The sequence below is a fragment of the Molossus molossus genome, unplaced genomic scaffold (genome assembly GCF_014108415.1).
Source record: "Molossus molossus isolate mMolMol1 unplaced genomic scaffold, mMolMol1.p scaffold_m16_p_10, whole genome shotgun sequence".
NCBI classification, from domain to species: domain Eukaryota; kingdom Metazoa; phylum Chordata; class Mammalia; order Chiroptera; family Molossidae; genus Molossus; species Molossus molossus.
Genome location: NW_023425345.1, coordinates 49,875,896 through 49,892,710, shown reverse-complemented (window position 1 = coordinate 49,892,710; position 16,815 = coordinate 49,875,896). Strand labels below are relative to the sequence as shown.

Below are 16,815 nucleotides of genomic sequence, written 5' to 3'. Positions count from 1 at the left end.
GAAATCATTCCTCTTTTTATCCAGTGTCAGAAAGTTTATTTAGAAACCTTCCCTGCATTTCTCAGAAATCCAGGCTGATAAGCTTAATTTTCTTCTGAGTTGGGAAGTTGCAGAAAATGTTTGTCTAGGGTTTAGTTGAAACTTGAGAGCACATAGGTCAACTTTTAATTTCATATAAAACCTCACCAAAATTTCCAGAATTTGCTTTCAGACTAACTGCAATCACAAGCAGTCATAAGATATAGATGTTCAGGAATTAATTTTAGATATGCACAATCTCATTTTTTTCTAAAAATATGTTTTTATTGATTTTTTTAGAGAGGGAGGAAGGGGGAGAGAGAGATAGAAACATCGATGTGAGAAAGAAACATCAATGTTTCTGCATGACCCCCACTGGGGATTGAACCTGAAGCTCGAGCATGTGCCCTGACAGAGAATTAAATTGGTACCCCCCAGTACATGGGACGACACTCAATCCACTGAGCCACACTGGCTGGGTTTAACCATTTCTAAGTATACAGTTCAGTGGTATTAAATACATTCATATTGTTGTGTAACCGCCATTACCATTTATCCTCATGACTTTTCATCTTTTTTTTTTTTTAAACTTATCTTTATTGTTGAATGTATTACAGACGTTTCTCCTTTTTTCCCCCTTTGACACCCTCCTCCCCACTCCCACCCCCCCTTTGCCTTCCCCACTCTATTGTCTGTGTCTATTGGTTATGCATATAAGTTCTTTGGTTTGTCTCTCTCCCCCTTCAACTCCCCCTTCCCTTTGAGGTTTATCAGTCTCTAACAACCAATTTGTACTTCTTGATCCCTTCATCTTTTTTACCCATCCCCCCAAACCCTCTCACCTCTGGCAGTCATCAAAAAGTTCTCTGTATCTGTGAGTCTGTTCCTGTTCTGTTTGCTCATTTTGTTTGTAGATTCAGTTGTTGATAGATATGTATTTATTGCCATTTAATTGTTCATATTTCTTTGTATTCTTCTTCTCCAAGAAGACCCTTCAATATTTCATATAATATTGGTTTGGTGGTGGTGAACTCCTTTAGCTTTTTCTTGTCTGGGAAACTCTTGATATGGCCATTGATTCTAAGTGATAGCTTTGCAGGATAGGATAATCTTAGTTGTAGGTCCTTGCTTTTCATCACTTTAAATATTTCTTACCACACCCTTCTGGCCTGCAAAGTTTCTTTTGAGAAATCAGCTGACAGTCTTATGGGAGCTCCTTTGTAGGTAACTAACTGCTTTTCTCTTTTTGCTTTTCAGATTCTCTCTTTGTCTTGAACCTGTTGCATTTTGATAATAATGTGTCTTGGTGTGAACCTCTTGGGATTCATCTTGTTTGGGACTCTCTGTGCTTCCTGGACTTGTATGTCTGTTTCCTTCACCAAGTTGGGGAAGTTTTCTGTCATTATTTTTTCAAATAGGTTTTCAATTTCTTGTTCTCTCCCTTCTCCTTCTGGTACTCCCATGATGCAAATGTTGATATGCTTGAACTTGTCCGAAAGGCTCCTTAGACTGTTCTCATTTTTTTGGATTCCTTTTTTTTTTTTTTGCTGTTCTGATTGGATGTTTTTTAATTCCTTATATTCCAAATCAATGGCTTGCTTCTTGGCTTCACCTACTCTACTCTACTCTTGGCTACTCTACTATTGATTCCCTTAAGTTATTCTTTTTTTTTTTATCCTCACCCGAGGACATTTTTTCATTTTTTATTCAGATAGAGTGGGGAGGGAGAGAGAGGGAAAGAAACATCGACGTGAAAGGGACACATCGAGTGGTTGCCACCCGCACGACCCAACCAGGGCCGGGGACAAACTGCAACCAAGGTACATGCCCTTAGTGGGAACCGAACCCAGGTCTCTCTGGACCACAGGCGGACGCTCTAACCGCTGAGCCAAACCGGCCAGGGCCCTTAAGTTATTCTTTATTTTAGTTAGTGCATCCTTCATTTCTGACTGTCCTTTATTATGTTCTTGACGTCCTCACTAAGTTCCTTGATGTTCTCATGAAGTTCCCTGAAATTTCCACTAAGTTCATTGAGTATCTTTATAAGCAGTGTTTTGAACTCTGTATCAATTAGATTGCTTATCTTCATTTTGTTTAGTTCTTTTCCTGGAGTTTTGTTTTGTTCTTCTTTCATTTGGGACATCTTTCTTTGTCTCCTCATTTTGGCTGCCTCCCTGTGTCTTTGTTTCTATGTATTAGGTAGAGTTGCTAGTCTTCTAGGCTTCCTAGGTGTCCTGTTGTAGTAGGTGTCCTGTAGGGTCTAGTGGCACAGCCTCCCTGGTCACCCTGTTGGGCCCTCGAGGTACACCCCTTGTGTGGACTTTACACCCTTCTGTTGTGATTGAGTCTTGATTGCTGTTGGCTCATCAGTGGGAGGGCTTACTCTGGCTGATCAAGTGCAAGGACTGGCTGTGCCCACTATCCACCGACCTCTGATTACCTTGGATGATCAGCTGTGCAGGGGCCTACCACACAGAGCAAGACTTACTTCAGCAAGACTTACTTCAGCAGGGCTCTGGTACCCACTGAGTCCATCCCTTGAGTGTGTCTCTTGTGGAATTGGTTGGGCGGTGGTGTTTCCAAGTGGTCTGAAGCTGGTCACTGGGTGTGCTAGCTCTGGGATAAGGTCAGCCACTGCCTGTGTTCTACTCGGGGCCACCAGTTGTAAGCTATAAAATGATTTGCCAATGACTGCTTCTTGTGCTGGGCTTGGAGGTATCCAGCCAAAGCCAAGCTGTGAACCAAGGCTGGTTGCTTCTTGCTGTGGCCAGATGCTGCTTGTTTGAGAGAATTTAGGAAAATCTGAAGCAAGAGCCAAAACAGGCTAATCCTATGGTAAAGCCACTGGAGACAGCTTGGGTAGGCCCAAAAGTTAGGTGGGGCAGGGCCTCAGGGTATCACCAGGGCAGGGCAAACAGTGTGAGCCAGGTTGCTGGAGTCTGGATATGGCACCTGGCTGTTGGCCTTGTGGGGGAAGAGCTCACTAAAGATATGTCGGCTGCTCCAGCACACCTGTCCGGGAGGAAGCTGCCTCTCCAGCCCTCACCCTGATGCCAAACAACTCAGTTCATCCCCGCATGTCTCTTATGCCTTTAAAATTGCTTCTGCTCCCCACTGGAGCTCAGAGGGAGCCAGTCCGAGTAAGTCCATGCTTGGGCCCTTTAAGAGAAACTGCTTGGGGCTCCAGTATCCTCAGCCTCAGTTCCTGCTGGATTTTACAGCAGTCGTTATGGGGACTTCTTTTCCTGGCACTGGAACCCTGAGCTGGAGTGCCTGGTGGGGGACAGGGACCCCTTGCTCCTTAGAGAGGACCATCCCAGCCGAGGTAGCCCTCCTGATATTTATCCGCCATATGTGGGTGTGGCACCATCCTGTCTGTCTCTGACCCTCCTGCCAGTCTCAGTGTGGCTTCTTTAATTTCGTAGCTGTAGGACTTATATTCAGCTCGATTTCAGGTGGTTCTGAATGATGGTTGTCCTGCAGTTCAGTTGTAATTTTGATGTAGTCATGACTCTTCATCTTGTAAAACTGAAACTCTATACCCATTAAACATTAACTCTGTATTTCCTCTGACCCCAGCCCCTGGTAATGACTTTTATACCTTCTGTGTTTATGATTTTGACTACTGTTAAGTAACTCATATAAGTAGAATCATACAGTATTTGTGTTTTAGTGACTGGCTTATTTTAACTAGCATAATATAATGTCTTCAAGTTTCATTCACATTGTAGCATATTGTAGAATTTTGTTCCTTTTAAAGGCTGAATAATATTCCATTGTATGTATGTATGTACCACATTTTGTTTATCCATTTTCCACCAATGGACACTTGGGTTTCGTCTAACGTTTAGCTATTGTGAATAATGCTGCTATGAACATAGTTGTACAAATATCTTTTCAAGACCCTGCTTTTGATTCTTTTGGGTATATACCCAGAAGTGGAATTGTGGGGTCATATGGTAGTTCTATTTTTAATTTTTTGAGGAACCTCTCTACTATTTTTCATAGTAAATGCACCATTTCACCTTCTCACCAACAGTGCAGGAGGGATCCCTTTTCCCACATCCTCGTCAACACTTGTTGACTTTTTTTTTTAATCCTAACCTGAGGATATTTTTGCATTGATTTTCAGATAGAGTTGGGGGTGGGGGCGGTGAGGGGGAGAGAGAGAGAAACATCGATGTGAGAAAGACACATCAACGGTTGCCTCCCGCATGACCCTGACTAGGGCTGAGGATTGAACTGAAACTGAGGCACGTGTCCTTGACCAGAATTGAATCTGTGACCCTTTGTTCTGTGGACTGATGCTCTAACTGCTGCCTCCTGCATGTCCCCCACTGGGGAGTTGGCTCACAACCTGGGCATGTGCCCTGATTGGGAATCTAATGGGCAGCCTCTTGGTGCATGGGTTGATGCTCAGCCACTGAGCCACACTGGCTGGATGCTTTCCTGTTTTTTTATATGCCTTGTGATTTTCTGTTAATATTGGACGTTCGAATCTAATAATGTGGTAACTCTGGGAATCAGATTTTCTCCTTCCCCTGTGGTTTGCTGTTTTTCTTATTGTTTTGTTCATTCTTTGGGATGGAGAGGTTGATTTTGTAGGATGACTCTGTTGAGGATCAGCCTGGAGTATAAAGTTAAGGTTTTTTCAGGGACTTTCCCTGGATATGTATGGTCATTTTCTAATTTTCCGTGTTTATGGGGTTTTTTTGTTTGTTTTGTTAATCCTTACCCAAGGATAGTTTTTCCATTGATTTTTAGAGAGAGGGAGGAGAGAAAGAAACATTGATGTGAGAGAGAGAGATATCGATTGGTTGCCTCCTGCATGCTCCCCAACTGGAGCCAGGGAATGAACCTGCTGTGAACCTGCACAGGCCTACCACTGTAATCACTGATCCACAGTGGCCAAGGCTGGAGTTGTTTTTGAATGTGCTACTTTTAATGTCTGGCTCCAAAAGGGGAAAAAACAAAAAAAGTTATAGGGATGAAAGGGTATTGGTCTTTTAAATCCCCTAGAAGTTGCTTCAGCCAGAGGGGAAGAGGCTTGCAACAATGGAGGGAGATGCAACAACAATGACTGCTTGCCTCTTAGTGTGTACCTCTGTGATCAGAAGCTGCATTCAGTGATCATAGTACAAATCCCCAATATTTAGAGTATAGAGTAATTTTTACTCACTTTAGCTTTCCAAGGTTGTGTACAAGCTACTCCAGAAATGGGTATACAGCTGCTTGCTATATGGCTGGGGGTGGGTGATGGCTAGTTTCTACTGTGCTGAGACATAAAATTGATGAGAATAAACCTCAATTAACTGTTCAAGGTTTACCCTGGGAGCTGCAAGCCTTCAATAGACTCTAGAGTTTCAAAATAATTACCTTCAGGCAGATTCTGCCGTTGCAATTGTTGTATGTATACACTGCATTTTCTTCATTCATCCATAGATGGACACTTGGGTTGCTTTTATATCTTGGTTATTGTGAATAATGCTGCAGTGAACATGAGAGTGTAGATATCTCTTTGAGATCCTATTTGCATGACTCTTGATTGAAAGTTTTAAAAATCTTATGTTTCCTGATGGTAATAGTTATCAATCTCATGTTACAGTAGCCTTGGCCTATGGGCTGTGAAAAACTTCAATGTCGTAGCAGCAAAGTCTACTCATTTCAGTGTTTTTTTCTGTATAATAAATTATCTGAAGTGAAGAGATATCATTTTCTTTATTCTAGGCATGCCAGGCTGCCAGGAAAACAAAAACAGATGACCGAGGAGCAGATGCAAACACTTCGGAGCAGACAATCCTTAATATGATTTCCCAAAGCTCTTCAGACACAACTATTGCAGGTTTAATGAGCATGTCAACTTCTTCTACCACAAGTGCAGTGCCTTCCCTTACAGCCACTGAAGAGTCATCAAGCAACATAAGCAGTATGGAGATGTTGCAGGGCGAGCGTTGGCTGTCCTCCCAAACTCCTTTTAAACTAGAATCTGCTCAGGGTCATCGGACTAGTGAGAATGTAGCACTTATAGGAGTTGATCATTCCTTGCAACAGGATAGTACAAATGCATTTATTTCCCAGAAGCAGAATAGTAAGAGTGTGCCGTCAGCTAAAGTATCACTAAAAGAATACCGTGCAAAGCATGCAGAAGAGTTGGCTGCCCAGAAGAGGCAACTGGAGAACATGGAGGCCAATGTGAAGTCACAGTATGCGTATGCTGCCCAGAATCTCTTGTCTCAACATGATAGCCATTCTTCGGTCATTCTAAAAATGCCCATAGAGGGCTCAGAAAATCCTGAGCGGCCTTTTCTGGAAAAGGCTGACAAAACAGCTCTCAAAATGAGAATTCCAGTGGCAAGTGGAGATAAAGCTGCCTCTTCAAAACCAGATGAGATAAAAATGCGCATTAAAGTCCATGCAGCAGCTGACAAGCACAATTCTGTGGATGATAGTATCACAAAGAGCCGAGAGCACAAAGAAAAGCACAAGACTCACCCATCTAATCATCATCATCATCATAATCACCATTCACACAAGCACTCTCACTCACAGCTTCCAGCTGGTACTGGGAACAAACGGCCAAGTGATCCAAAACATAGTAGCCAGACAAGCTCCTTAGCACACAAAACCTATAGCTTGTCTAGTTCTTTCTCCTCTTCCAGTTCTGCTCGTAAAAGGGGTCTCCCTGAAGAGACTGGAGGGGCAATGTTTGATCATCCAGCCAAGATTGCCAAGAGTACTAAATCCTCTTCCATAAATTTATCCTTCCCTCCTCTTCCTACAGTGGCCCAGTTGCCTGGGCATAGCTCAGACACAAGTGGTCTTCAGTTTTCACAGCCCAGCTGTAAAACTCGAGTTCCTCATATGAAACTGGATAAAGGCCCTGCTGGGGCCAATGGTCACAACACAACCCAGACAATAGATTATCAAGATACTGTGAATATGCTTCACTCCCTTCTCAGTGCCCAGGGTGTTCAGCCCACTCCGCCCCCTGCATTTGACTTTGTTCATTCTTATGGTGAATATCTGAATCCACGGGCTGGTGGAATGTCCTCCAGATCTGGCAATACAGACAAACCCCGACTACCACCTCTACCTTCAGAACCTCCTCCACCACTTCCACCCCTTCCTAAGTAAAAAAAGAAAAAGAAGAGAAGAAAAACTTTTAAAACATGGTTTTTTTTTTGGTTTTGTTTTGTTTTTTTTAACTACTGATTCTGAACTAAGAAAATTACTTCCCTAATGAAATATGTCTCCCTTCTTGGACTAGGGAATAAATTAATATAGAGACATAAGTGGGAGGATGGTAGAGGACCTTGGTATCTGCTGCCTCAGAAATGTAACTATTTTATAGTTTTTACTGGTATTGGAAAGGTGAGACTGTGTTGAAGCTGTGAAAGATTAAGAATACTTTCTCTATTCTTGGCCTCTCCACCTCTTAATTAGGTTGATTAGAGTTGATATCTTCCCTCTTCTTGCCAGGACTGAAATATGGAGGGTTTGTTATATCAAACAGTTGTGGATCCTTTGGTGTTTAATATGTCAGAAGAGAGGAAGTATTTAAACGTCAAAATCTTTTAAGAGACTTTAAAAAAATAATTTAAAGAAAGTAAGTTATCTGTTTAGTTTTTTTTATATAATTGGGGAAGGGATAGGGATTTTGCTGTGTGTATGGGATACATAGCAATGAGCCCTGGGGGGGGGGGGGGATTGGAGGGTGGAGGGTATGTAGGGGGATGGGAGGGTAGGCTTTTTTTGGCTGTGAGTTCTGAGATAGGCTCTGGCCACTTGAAGTGTTGAGACCTTTAAGTGTGTATGTAAGTGTGGGTATGTATGTTTTTAAGTGTGTGTGTTTAAATATCATGTTTTCTCTTTCCCTCCCTGTCCCTCACCATTTTCACTTCCCAACAGTCTGTTAGAGAGAATACGGTGTGGCCGTTAGAACTTGAAGGAAGAGGCATGTATTCGACATGGTATTTTCCCCTTTCTTTGTGTTTTAATTGAGCGGTAGCCTTCTAAATTCAAGTTTGAGCAAGTGCAGCCAATGGCTTGATTTTGGACTCCATTATTAAAATCTTCCTTTTTGCTCCCTTTTTCTTTTGACTCAGAACAAAGGTGGGATTGAGGAAGAAGGTTTGGAGAGTAAGGCTGGCTTCTGCCATACAGAATTGGGTGTATCTTTTTTTCAAGTTGGCCTTTGGGAAAGTGTTCAAGTGAGAGCAGTCTCAGGGTCTCTGATGGGAAGGGGTGTATACTATATGTCCTACCTGTGAAAGCCCAGACCATGTGTCAGAATAGTTCTGGGAGAAGCCATGGAGCTAGAGGATCCTGAAAACCATGAAATTGTGACTTGGGATTTTTGGGACATTGTATTTTAAATTATATTATAAATGTGAGACTTGCTTTTTATTTGTATAGTTGAAGGGAAACAGCTGCATCTTCAGTTTTTGCAGCCTATATGTCTTCAGAGATCGGAGCTTGTGAATTTAACAGTATTGGTGCCATGAGGGTGAGTAAGCCTAGCCCACATATACTGTTATGTTTAGACTGTCCATTCTTGGTGGATTTAGATGCTAGGCAGAGGTTCTTCAGATTTCTAAGAATCCTTTTAAAAAAATGGACAAAGTGTCTGTTCTTATGGGTGCTTGATATCCTAGATATAAGGAGTGACCATTTTTGTTGAGGAAAGAAATCTTTTAAGGGGCCAAAAGAATTCTAATAAACCAAGTTGTCTACTGAAAATACCACCTAGCCCAGATTATTTGATGTGATATTCTTTGGTCTTCATGGCAATTTTTTGCTGTAGACAAATGATGCAATTTGAATTTATCTTGTTTTTAATGCAGCTTCCTTCACACCAAATATTTTTTGTGGACAAATTGAAATTTTTTTATTGGAAGTCATAGGGAGATAGGAGTTGTACATGTGCTGCTGCTTGCCAGGAAGTTTGGGGAGAACACTGAAGCAGTTGGAATTGATGATGCACTGGCCTAATATAGGTACAGTAAACCTAACTGAAGGTGCATTAGTGTCCAGCATCTTTTCATATTTGAACTGTCTAGAGTGCCTGTCATTGCTGTGTAAATGAGCTATCTGCTGACCTATAAACTAGTATTATTTTTTACTTGGAATGTCACTTCACTTTTATAGATGAAATTTTCTTCTTTCTCTTTGATAGTATGTGTTGTGCTAATCGGTAGATGTGTGGTGTCTTTACTAAATACAGGCTTTCTATTTGTTTAGATTTTATTTGTGAAGTTTGCTTTCCTTCCTGACCTTCCCAGAAGGTTATTTAGTTGTCATCTGTATCTTTATGGGATTGATGATCACTGATTTGATTATGAAAATGTCTTTTCCAGCTTTTGATTTTTTTTCATCAAACGTCCCATATTTTCTAGTCACGTGCACTCTCTCACCACAGAGACATAGCCACTTGGCCTCATTGGCATTTCTCCACGGCAGACTAGTTAGTTGCTTGGAACTTTGTCAGGAGTGAATTAGAAAAAAGTGCTTACTAGACCCTAAGAGCTGCTTTATGCTTGTGTAGTCTGGCCTAAGCACTACTAGATCATTGGTATAGATCAGTTTAGAGACTTCTATATTAATGCCTCCTGATACTGTTTTAAGATACCTACCTTGTCTGCTTTAGATCTGTGCATATGTCATGAACCACCTGTGGGCTGTGCATGAAGCTGTTGCATTGTCTTTGGGTTAGAAGTGTGCCTGTCAACTAGCATGCAGGTTGTCCAATTTTGCACAAACTTAGGCTTCAGTGGGTTGTGTGGTTTCTAAACTGTATCTTCTCTATCCCTCACACTTTCAAAGGGTGAGAAATGGGGTTTATATATCCAGAGTTAGTCCAGTAAACATGGCTTTCCCCTCCCCTCCTTTTAACCTAAACTATCAAGGATAAGTGGTGGTAAGCAGGCCTGGAGCCTCAAGTTCTGTAAATCTCATTCCTAAACTTTGCTTGAATCTCATGTTGGCAAAACAAATACCTGTGGATTGTCCTTAGGGCTGTTAATCAATACCTGTGTTGCTCTTAGCTGAACTCTAATGAAGCATTAATCTAAAGCTAAATTGGTCTTCAAAAGTATCAGTTATGCTTTTTTGGTTTAGAAAATACATGAATTAGTTCAGTCTTTTAAATCATGAATCAGTGTGTTTCCATATCTGAGCCTCTTAGCTGGCTGCTGCTGCTGCTGCTTCTTTTTAATGATTTTAGTGTTTTGATTTAATGTATTCTTTTTTATAGTTCTGTATTATTGGCTTCACCTGTGTTGATAGAAATAAAATCTCTAGTTGGAAACAGCAGTGCATTAGGATATAGAAATAAAATCATGGTAACATTAGTGCTGGATTTCCTTAAGCCTCTACTACCTAATTCCCTGTATTTGAAATGTATACCCCTCATACCTTGCTTCATGGACAAGGTAACTAAGGGGAGTTAGAGGGTCTTATTCCAGTAGGGTTGGATTTTAAACGTATCTGTGTTTCCCACAGAAATGTAGGAACTGTGGGAACTTGAGAAATTAATTACTTTTTAAAAGGATTATTCTTTTGTTGATGAGTTATTTTGATACTAATACTAGGAAAAGGGAGATTACAGACCATCTTAAAGTTGGAATACAAATACTATTCTCTTGCATTTGGGAGAATTTAAGCGGTCTATGCAACCCTTCATGTGTTCAGAAATAAGCCCTCTGCAGTCCCATTAAACCTTCAGTGACTTTGATACCTCCCCAGATTTCTTGTGTTGCTGCTTATTAACACCTAGCTTTTAACTGAGTATTTGCTCCTGATGGTTTAAGAAATGTTCATGTGGTATCACCCTGTCAGGTTTTATTTTTATCTTTTTATCCCTCTGGATGTGAGTTTGAAACAAGTATGGTACTGTAATCTTACATGATAGAATGGTCTAGAATGAGAATTATTTCTTAGTGGGGCACCGTTCTGTTTTAATGTTTCTGAAGTTTTAAATATGAACTTGGCATTGGAAAAGGAAGGAAAGAATGTTTACTAAAAAAGCAGTGTGTACTCTCCCCTGTTTATGAGTATATATTCATGGATGAATGAAAAGAAGAGAAAGACTCTTGGGTTTTCTGTTGTCATGTTAAGTGTGGAGAGGGATGCTTGACAGCATTCTAATTGAAGCCAGAGTAAGTATGGATTCATCAGGCTATCAGGAAGTCTTCAGTGAAAAGCTGAGGATCTAACTGATTAGTGGTTGATCACATTGGAATTGATTACAAGATGGAGGTGCTGGTTGGGTTAAGCACCCAAAGAAAAGAATGCAGCAGCCTAACTTAGTGTTAACCTAGGTTTCTGGATTTGAAACTGACCTTTTTCCCACTTTAACTCCACACTCCTAAAATTGTTTGTTGTTGTTTTTTTTATCAGACCAAAGAGCAAAAGAAGGAAAAAAAAAAAAAGTAAAACACTTTACCAATCTGTGTCACTCAGGTACAATTTTGTGGTGAAATTTTTGTCTGTTTTCTTTGTATTGCTCTTAAGAATCCTTTCTCAGCATATTATTCTGCTGTTGCCTCTGTCCTCCTTGGGGCATCTCAGTTCTGGATGCTACCCATGGTATCTCTACTGCTGTTAAGTGAATGATAGGATGTTAGTGACCATTACAGTAAGGGCTCTTTGTAAAAAATTTAAAAAATTGTTTTTTTTAAATTTAAAAAAGGACGTTGTATACATTTTATAGTCTGGCTATCAGTTTGATAATATTGCTGTCAAGTATGTTTCTCAATCTGTATCCATCCCATCAATAAACGTTAATTATAAAACCCTCATCTGACTGTTGTTTTGTATAGAGTCTTCAAGTTAGTCTTTAACTGTCATTTTATTGATATGGTTATAGTTTTGATAATAGTATGTACCTTGTTACTGCACAAGATCCTGTGGGAATTGAGTCCATGGGAAAGACCTAAGATTTGGTCATCACAGTGAACATGAGAGTATAAAGTATGATGGAGTAAAAAACCCTCATTTAATATTGTTACATAGATACTTGGAAGAGTAACTGCTGCACATAGGTCTAACAGATGATAGCAGTGTGTACTTCTTATCTAGCAAGTACTGAAAACATGATACATAATTTTATATTTGGTTTTGAAAAATATAAAATGGTACAGACAAGGAGTATATTTGAAAGGGAAAATAAACAGCATTCTTGGTGGTGCCTGGGAAAATTGATAGTGAATAGTCACTCTTTTCCTGGGATATAATAAAACATACACACAGGTACATCTTATAAATTGCACATTTAAAAGGAAATAGTTTTTATGTTAAAGTTCTCCAAAATTATAACACAGAGTTAGCAGTAGTTATAGTTTAAAAGCTCTAAAAGGAAAAAATAAATTGAATAGAATTATATACGTTTCTGAAAAATCATGAGTTTTTTTTTTTTTTTTTCTTTATTTATTTTTCAGACAGAGTGGGAGGGAGAGAGAGGAAGAGAGAGAGAGAGAAAAACATCGACGTGAAAGCGACACATCGAGTGGCTGCCACCCACACGACCCAACCAGGGCCGGGGACAAACTGCAACCGAGATATATGCCCGTAGCGGGAACCGAACCCGGGTCTCTCTGTACCGCAGGCCGACGCTCTAACCGCTGAGCCAAACCGGCCAGGGCTGAAAAATCATGAGTTCTGTTCATTACTTCCATTTAAAAAAATAAGACAACTTAAGATTTTTGTTCACTGTGTACATCTCTTGAAACTTTTGTGGAAGTTGCTGACATTTTAGGAATTCTGATCAGGTTTGAATGGAACAAGAGAAAAGCAGTGATTTACCTTTGGGTAAGAGAGTATCAACTGTATCATCCTTGGGAATAGATGCAAACAAATCAATATAAAGGTTGTATACAATTGTATTCTCAAAGGGTCTGTTAAGTTGAATGATGTAGAGCTAGGCTTCATCTTAAAATCAATGCCTAAATTATAAATTTTCCTCACAGTTAAAAAAAAAATTTTATGCCCTGGCTGGTTTGGCTCAGCGGTTAGAGCGTGGACCTGCGGACCAGAGTGTCCCGGGTTCGGTTCCCGCTAAGGGCACATACCTCAGTTGCAGCTTGTCCCTGGCCCTGGTTGGGGTCGTGTGGGTGGCAACCACTCAATGTCTTTCTCTCACATCACTGTTTCTCTCTCTCTTCCTTCCTCTCTCCTTCCCACTCTACCTGAAGATAAATGCAAAAAAAAGAGCCCTCGGATGAAGATAAAAAAAAATTTTTTTTATGTTACTGATTTTATTTTATTTATTTATTTATTGATTATTTATTTATTTTGGTATATGCCCCTAGTGGGAACTGAACCTGGGACTATGGTCTGCAGGTCAATGCTTCAACCGCTGAGCCAAACCGGCCAGGGCTATGTTATTGATTTTAGAGAGAGTAAGAGAGAGAGAGAAACATCCATGTGAAAGAGAAACATCAATCAGTTGCCTCCACATGCCCTGACCAGATATTGGACCTGTAACCTGGGTATGTGCTTTGACCAGGAATCGAACCTGCCACCTTGTGGTGTATGAAACATGCTCCAACCAACTGAGCCACGCCAGCCAGGGCTCCTCACACTTTTTAGACCTAAATAGATTGGCTTGATCTCTCTTCAAATTTCTGTAGAAAGTTTGAAGCCCTTTCTATGACGTCTGTGGACTACCTTAAAAGTGTATACAGGTGGGGCAAAAGTAGGTTTATATCCCTGGCCGGTGTGCTTAGTGGTTTGAGCATCGGCCTGTACACTGAAGGTTCATGGGTTCAATTTCAGGTTCAATTTCAGGTCAAGGGCAAGTACCTGAGTTGCAGGGGCCCCACTCAGGGTGCTTGTGGGAGGCAACCAATTAATGTTTCTCACACTGATTTTTTTTCTCTCTCCTTCTCCTTCCCTTTCACTCTCTAAAAAATTAATGGGAAAAAAAAAACACTCAGTGAGGATTAATAAAAAAGTAGGTTTACAGTTGTTCCAATGGAAATAATACAATAATAAATAATAATACAAGAGTAAACTTGCATACTCACAACTGTAAACACACTTTTGTCCCAACCTGTATTTATTGGCTCGGGTCTACTTTTAAATTAATTTGGTTTATGGATTGTCACATGTCCTACTTGTGCTACCTTTTTGCAGTGTGGGATCTCAACAACATTTCACATAATACTCAAAACCAACAGATAATAAAACCAGTGATGAAACAAGTTAAAATTGAATACAGCCCTGCCTGGGTGGCTCGGTTGGAGCATTGTCCCATACACCAAAAAGTTTTGGGTTCAATCTCTGGTTGAGGTTTGTGTGGGAGGCAACTGACGTTTCTCTTTCACATCAGTGTTTCCCCCTTCCTTAGCTCTAAAAAATAAAAGCCTTCATTCTAAAAAAAATTGAGTATAGTAAGCCCTAATTTAATGTCATTGATAGATTCTTGGAAATTGACATTAAGTGAAATGATAACTACGGAAAGCAATTTTACCATAGGCCAATTGATATAAACAAGAGGTAAGCTCCTATGGCATATTTCTGGTCACAAAAAAGTCACCAAACTTGTAAATAAAGATCCCAATCACTTCTAATATAACACATTGAAATACATGTGAGCTATACATTAATTTAAGAAAGATTATTAAAAACAATGATTTTCCCACCTGTGTTGAAAATGAATTGTAGGAGTCAAGGGTAAAGAGGCTCACAATACTTAAGAGATAAGAATGACTTGGACCAGGTTGGAAGTGCTGAAGGTAACAAAAAATTATATATCTTGAAGTTCGAGCCTGTAGGATCTGCTATAAGGTTGGAAGAAAAAGAAGTCAAGGATGACTTCCACTGTTTGGCCTGACCATCTGGAAGGATAGAGTTGTCATATACTGAGATGAGGATGACTACAGAAAGAGCAAGAGTTTGGTATTCATTTATTCTCATCTTCCCTTCCTTGGTCCCTCCCTCCCTTTCTCTCTCACACACACATACTTTTCTCTATGATTAGCCCCCAAAACTCTAAATTTTCAAAAAATGTTTCCCTTCAAGAATTCATCTTACCCTGCACGCTCTCCCTCTTGGGAGGACACCCACGCCTTTCCCTTCTCTATCTTCTTCCCCAATAGGCATGCATCTCCTAAACTCTAGCACTGGGCAGCAGCAGCTCTTCCAGGGCTAACTCCTTGAACCTGTTTCTAAGGCCTCTTTTTCTCTAACTTTTCCAGTGAGCCAAAGCAGCTCCACCCTAGGCTCTCTCCTGCTGCTGCTTCTGTCCTAAGCTCTTCTTTGTTTCACTGTCCCTTCCTCTGTCTAAAATCAATCAAGAAAAAAAATTAGAAAACAAACAAAAAACCCAACCATCTACTTTGTTAAACAGCACAAAGAATTTGCTAATATATTGACCCTTTAATAATATCTGCCCCCTCCACAGCTTAGAAGGAAGTGGTTCTAAATAGCAATTTTTTGGTCTGTTTTGGGCTTAGCGGGAGGATCTTCTTTTTTTAAATATGTTTTTATTGATTTTTTTTTTTTTATCCTCACCGGAGGACATTTTTTGATATTTTGTTCAGATAGAGAGGGAGGGAGGGAAGGAGGGAGGGGAAGAGAGAGAGAGAGAGAGAGAGAGAGAGCGCGCGAAACATCAACGTGAAAGGGACACATCGAGTGGTTGCCACCCACACAACCCCAACCAGGGCAAGGAACCGAACCCGGGTCTCTCCGGACCACAGGCCGACGCTCTAACCGCTGAGCCAAACCGGCCAGGGCAGTTTTTATTGATTTTTTTAGAGAGAGAGAAACATTGATGTGAGAGAGAAACATTGATTGGCCGCCTCCTGCATGCTCACCACTGGGGATTGGGCCCACAACCTGGGCATGTGCCCTGACCAGGAATTGAACTGGCGATCTCTTGGTGCATGGGTTCATGCTCAACCAGTGAGCCACACTGGCCAGGTTGGAGATTCTTTTTTTTTTTTTTTTTTAATTAAGACCCTCATTAGAACCTCTAACTAAACAAAATCTTTGTTGCATTGCGATCTATCTAGTTCCTAATTCTTCTTTACATTGTTCCCTATATTAGTTTTAATATTGCCACATTTGATTGCAGATTCTGATTCCAAGATTTTCTGTAATGTGACTGCCTCTAGTTAATTTTGAGTTATAGGGTATTAATAAAAAGTGTCTTGGCCTGCTGGTGTGGCTCAGTGGTTGAGCATTGACCCATGCACCAAGAGGTTGGCGGTTCGATGATTCCTGGTCAGGGTACATGCCAGGTTGTGGGCCAAATCTCTATGGGGGACATGCAGGAGGTGGCCAATCGATGTTCTTTCTCTCTCATTGATGTTTCTCTCTCTCCCTTTCCCTTCCTATCTCTAAAAATCAGTTAAAAAAAACAAGAAGCAAATGTCTTCTTTGTACCCCTCTGAGGGTTGGAGTGTTTGCTTATATATATGAATCATTGTTGCTATTATGTTTGTATTGTATCCACAATCCCAAACTGCTCTAGAATGTTTACTCTAAAAAAGCAGGGTTATCTTTCTTGTTTTCTCTGTATCTCCAGTGTCTGGCACTTAAGTGCTCAGTAAATAATTTGTTGAATGAATAAATTTCAGGAAAGGGTCCTCTAAGCCTACCCTAATCTCTGGGAACAGCACTTCACCTGTCCCACCAATCCCTTAATTTTTGTTTTTCTTGTGGCTAAAATAACTGCTTAGGTTCTTGAGTTATGTGGATTCTGTATGCTCACCTCCACTGTCGTGTGTGCTCACTTCCTCATTGGTGGTGGAGAAATCTCTTAATTAAATGAAACTAACAGCACATAAGGGT

At 40.6% G+C, this 16,815-nt stretch overlaps 1 protein-coding gene across 5 annotated transcripts in view; it reads left to right on the top strand.

The window, feature by feature from the left end:
- The window catches only part of CCNT1 (cyclin T1), a 34,191-nt gene extending 22,375 nt beyond the window's left edge, over positions 1–11,816 (top strand). The window contains exons 9-12 of one of the 5 annotated variants that reach the window (XM_036251232.1): positions 5,746–7,389; positions 7,498–7,624; positions 7,927–7,988; positions 8,434–11,816. In XM_036251232.1, the coding sequence (XP_036107125.1) occupies positions 5,746–7,152 (1,407 nt within the window). In that variant the 3' untranslated portion in view covers positions 7,153–7,389; positions 7,498–7,624; positions 7,927–7,988; positions 8,434–11,816. Of the gene's footprint in view, positions 1–5,745; positions 7,625–7,926; positions 7,989–8,123 lie in introns of those variants that run through there. The other 4 variants (XM_036251233.1, XM_036251230.1, XM_036251231.1 and 1 more) reach the window with 4 other exon arrangements.
- The last annotated feature ends 4,999 nt before the right edge of the window (positions 11,817–16,815 follow it).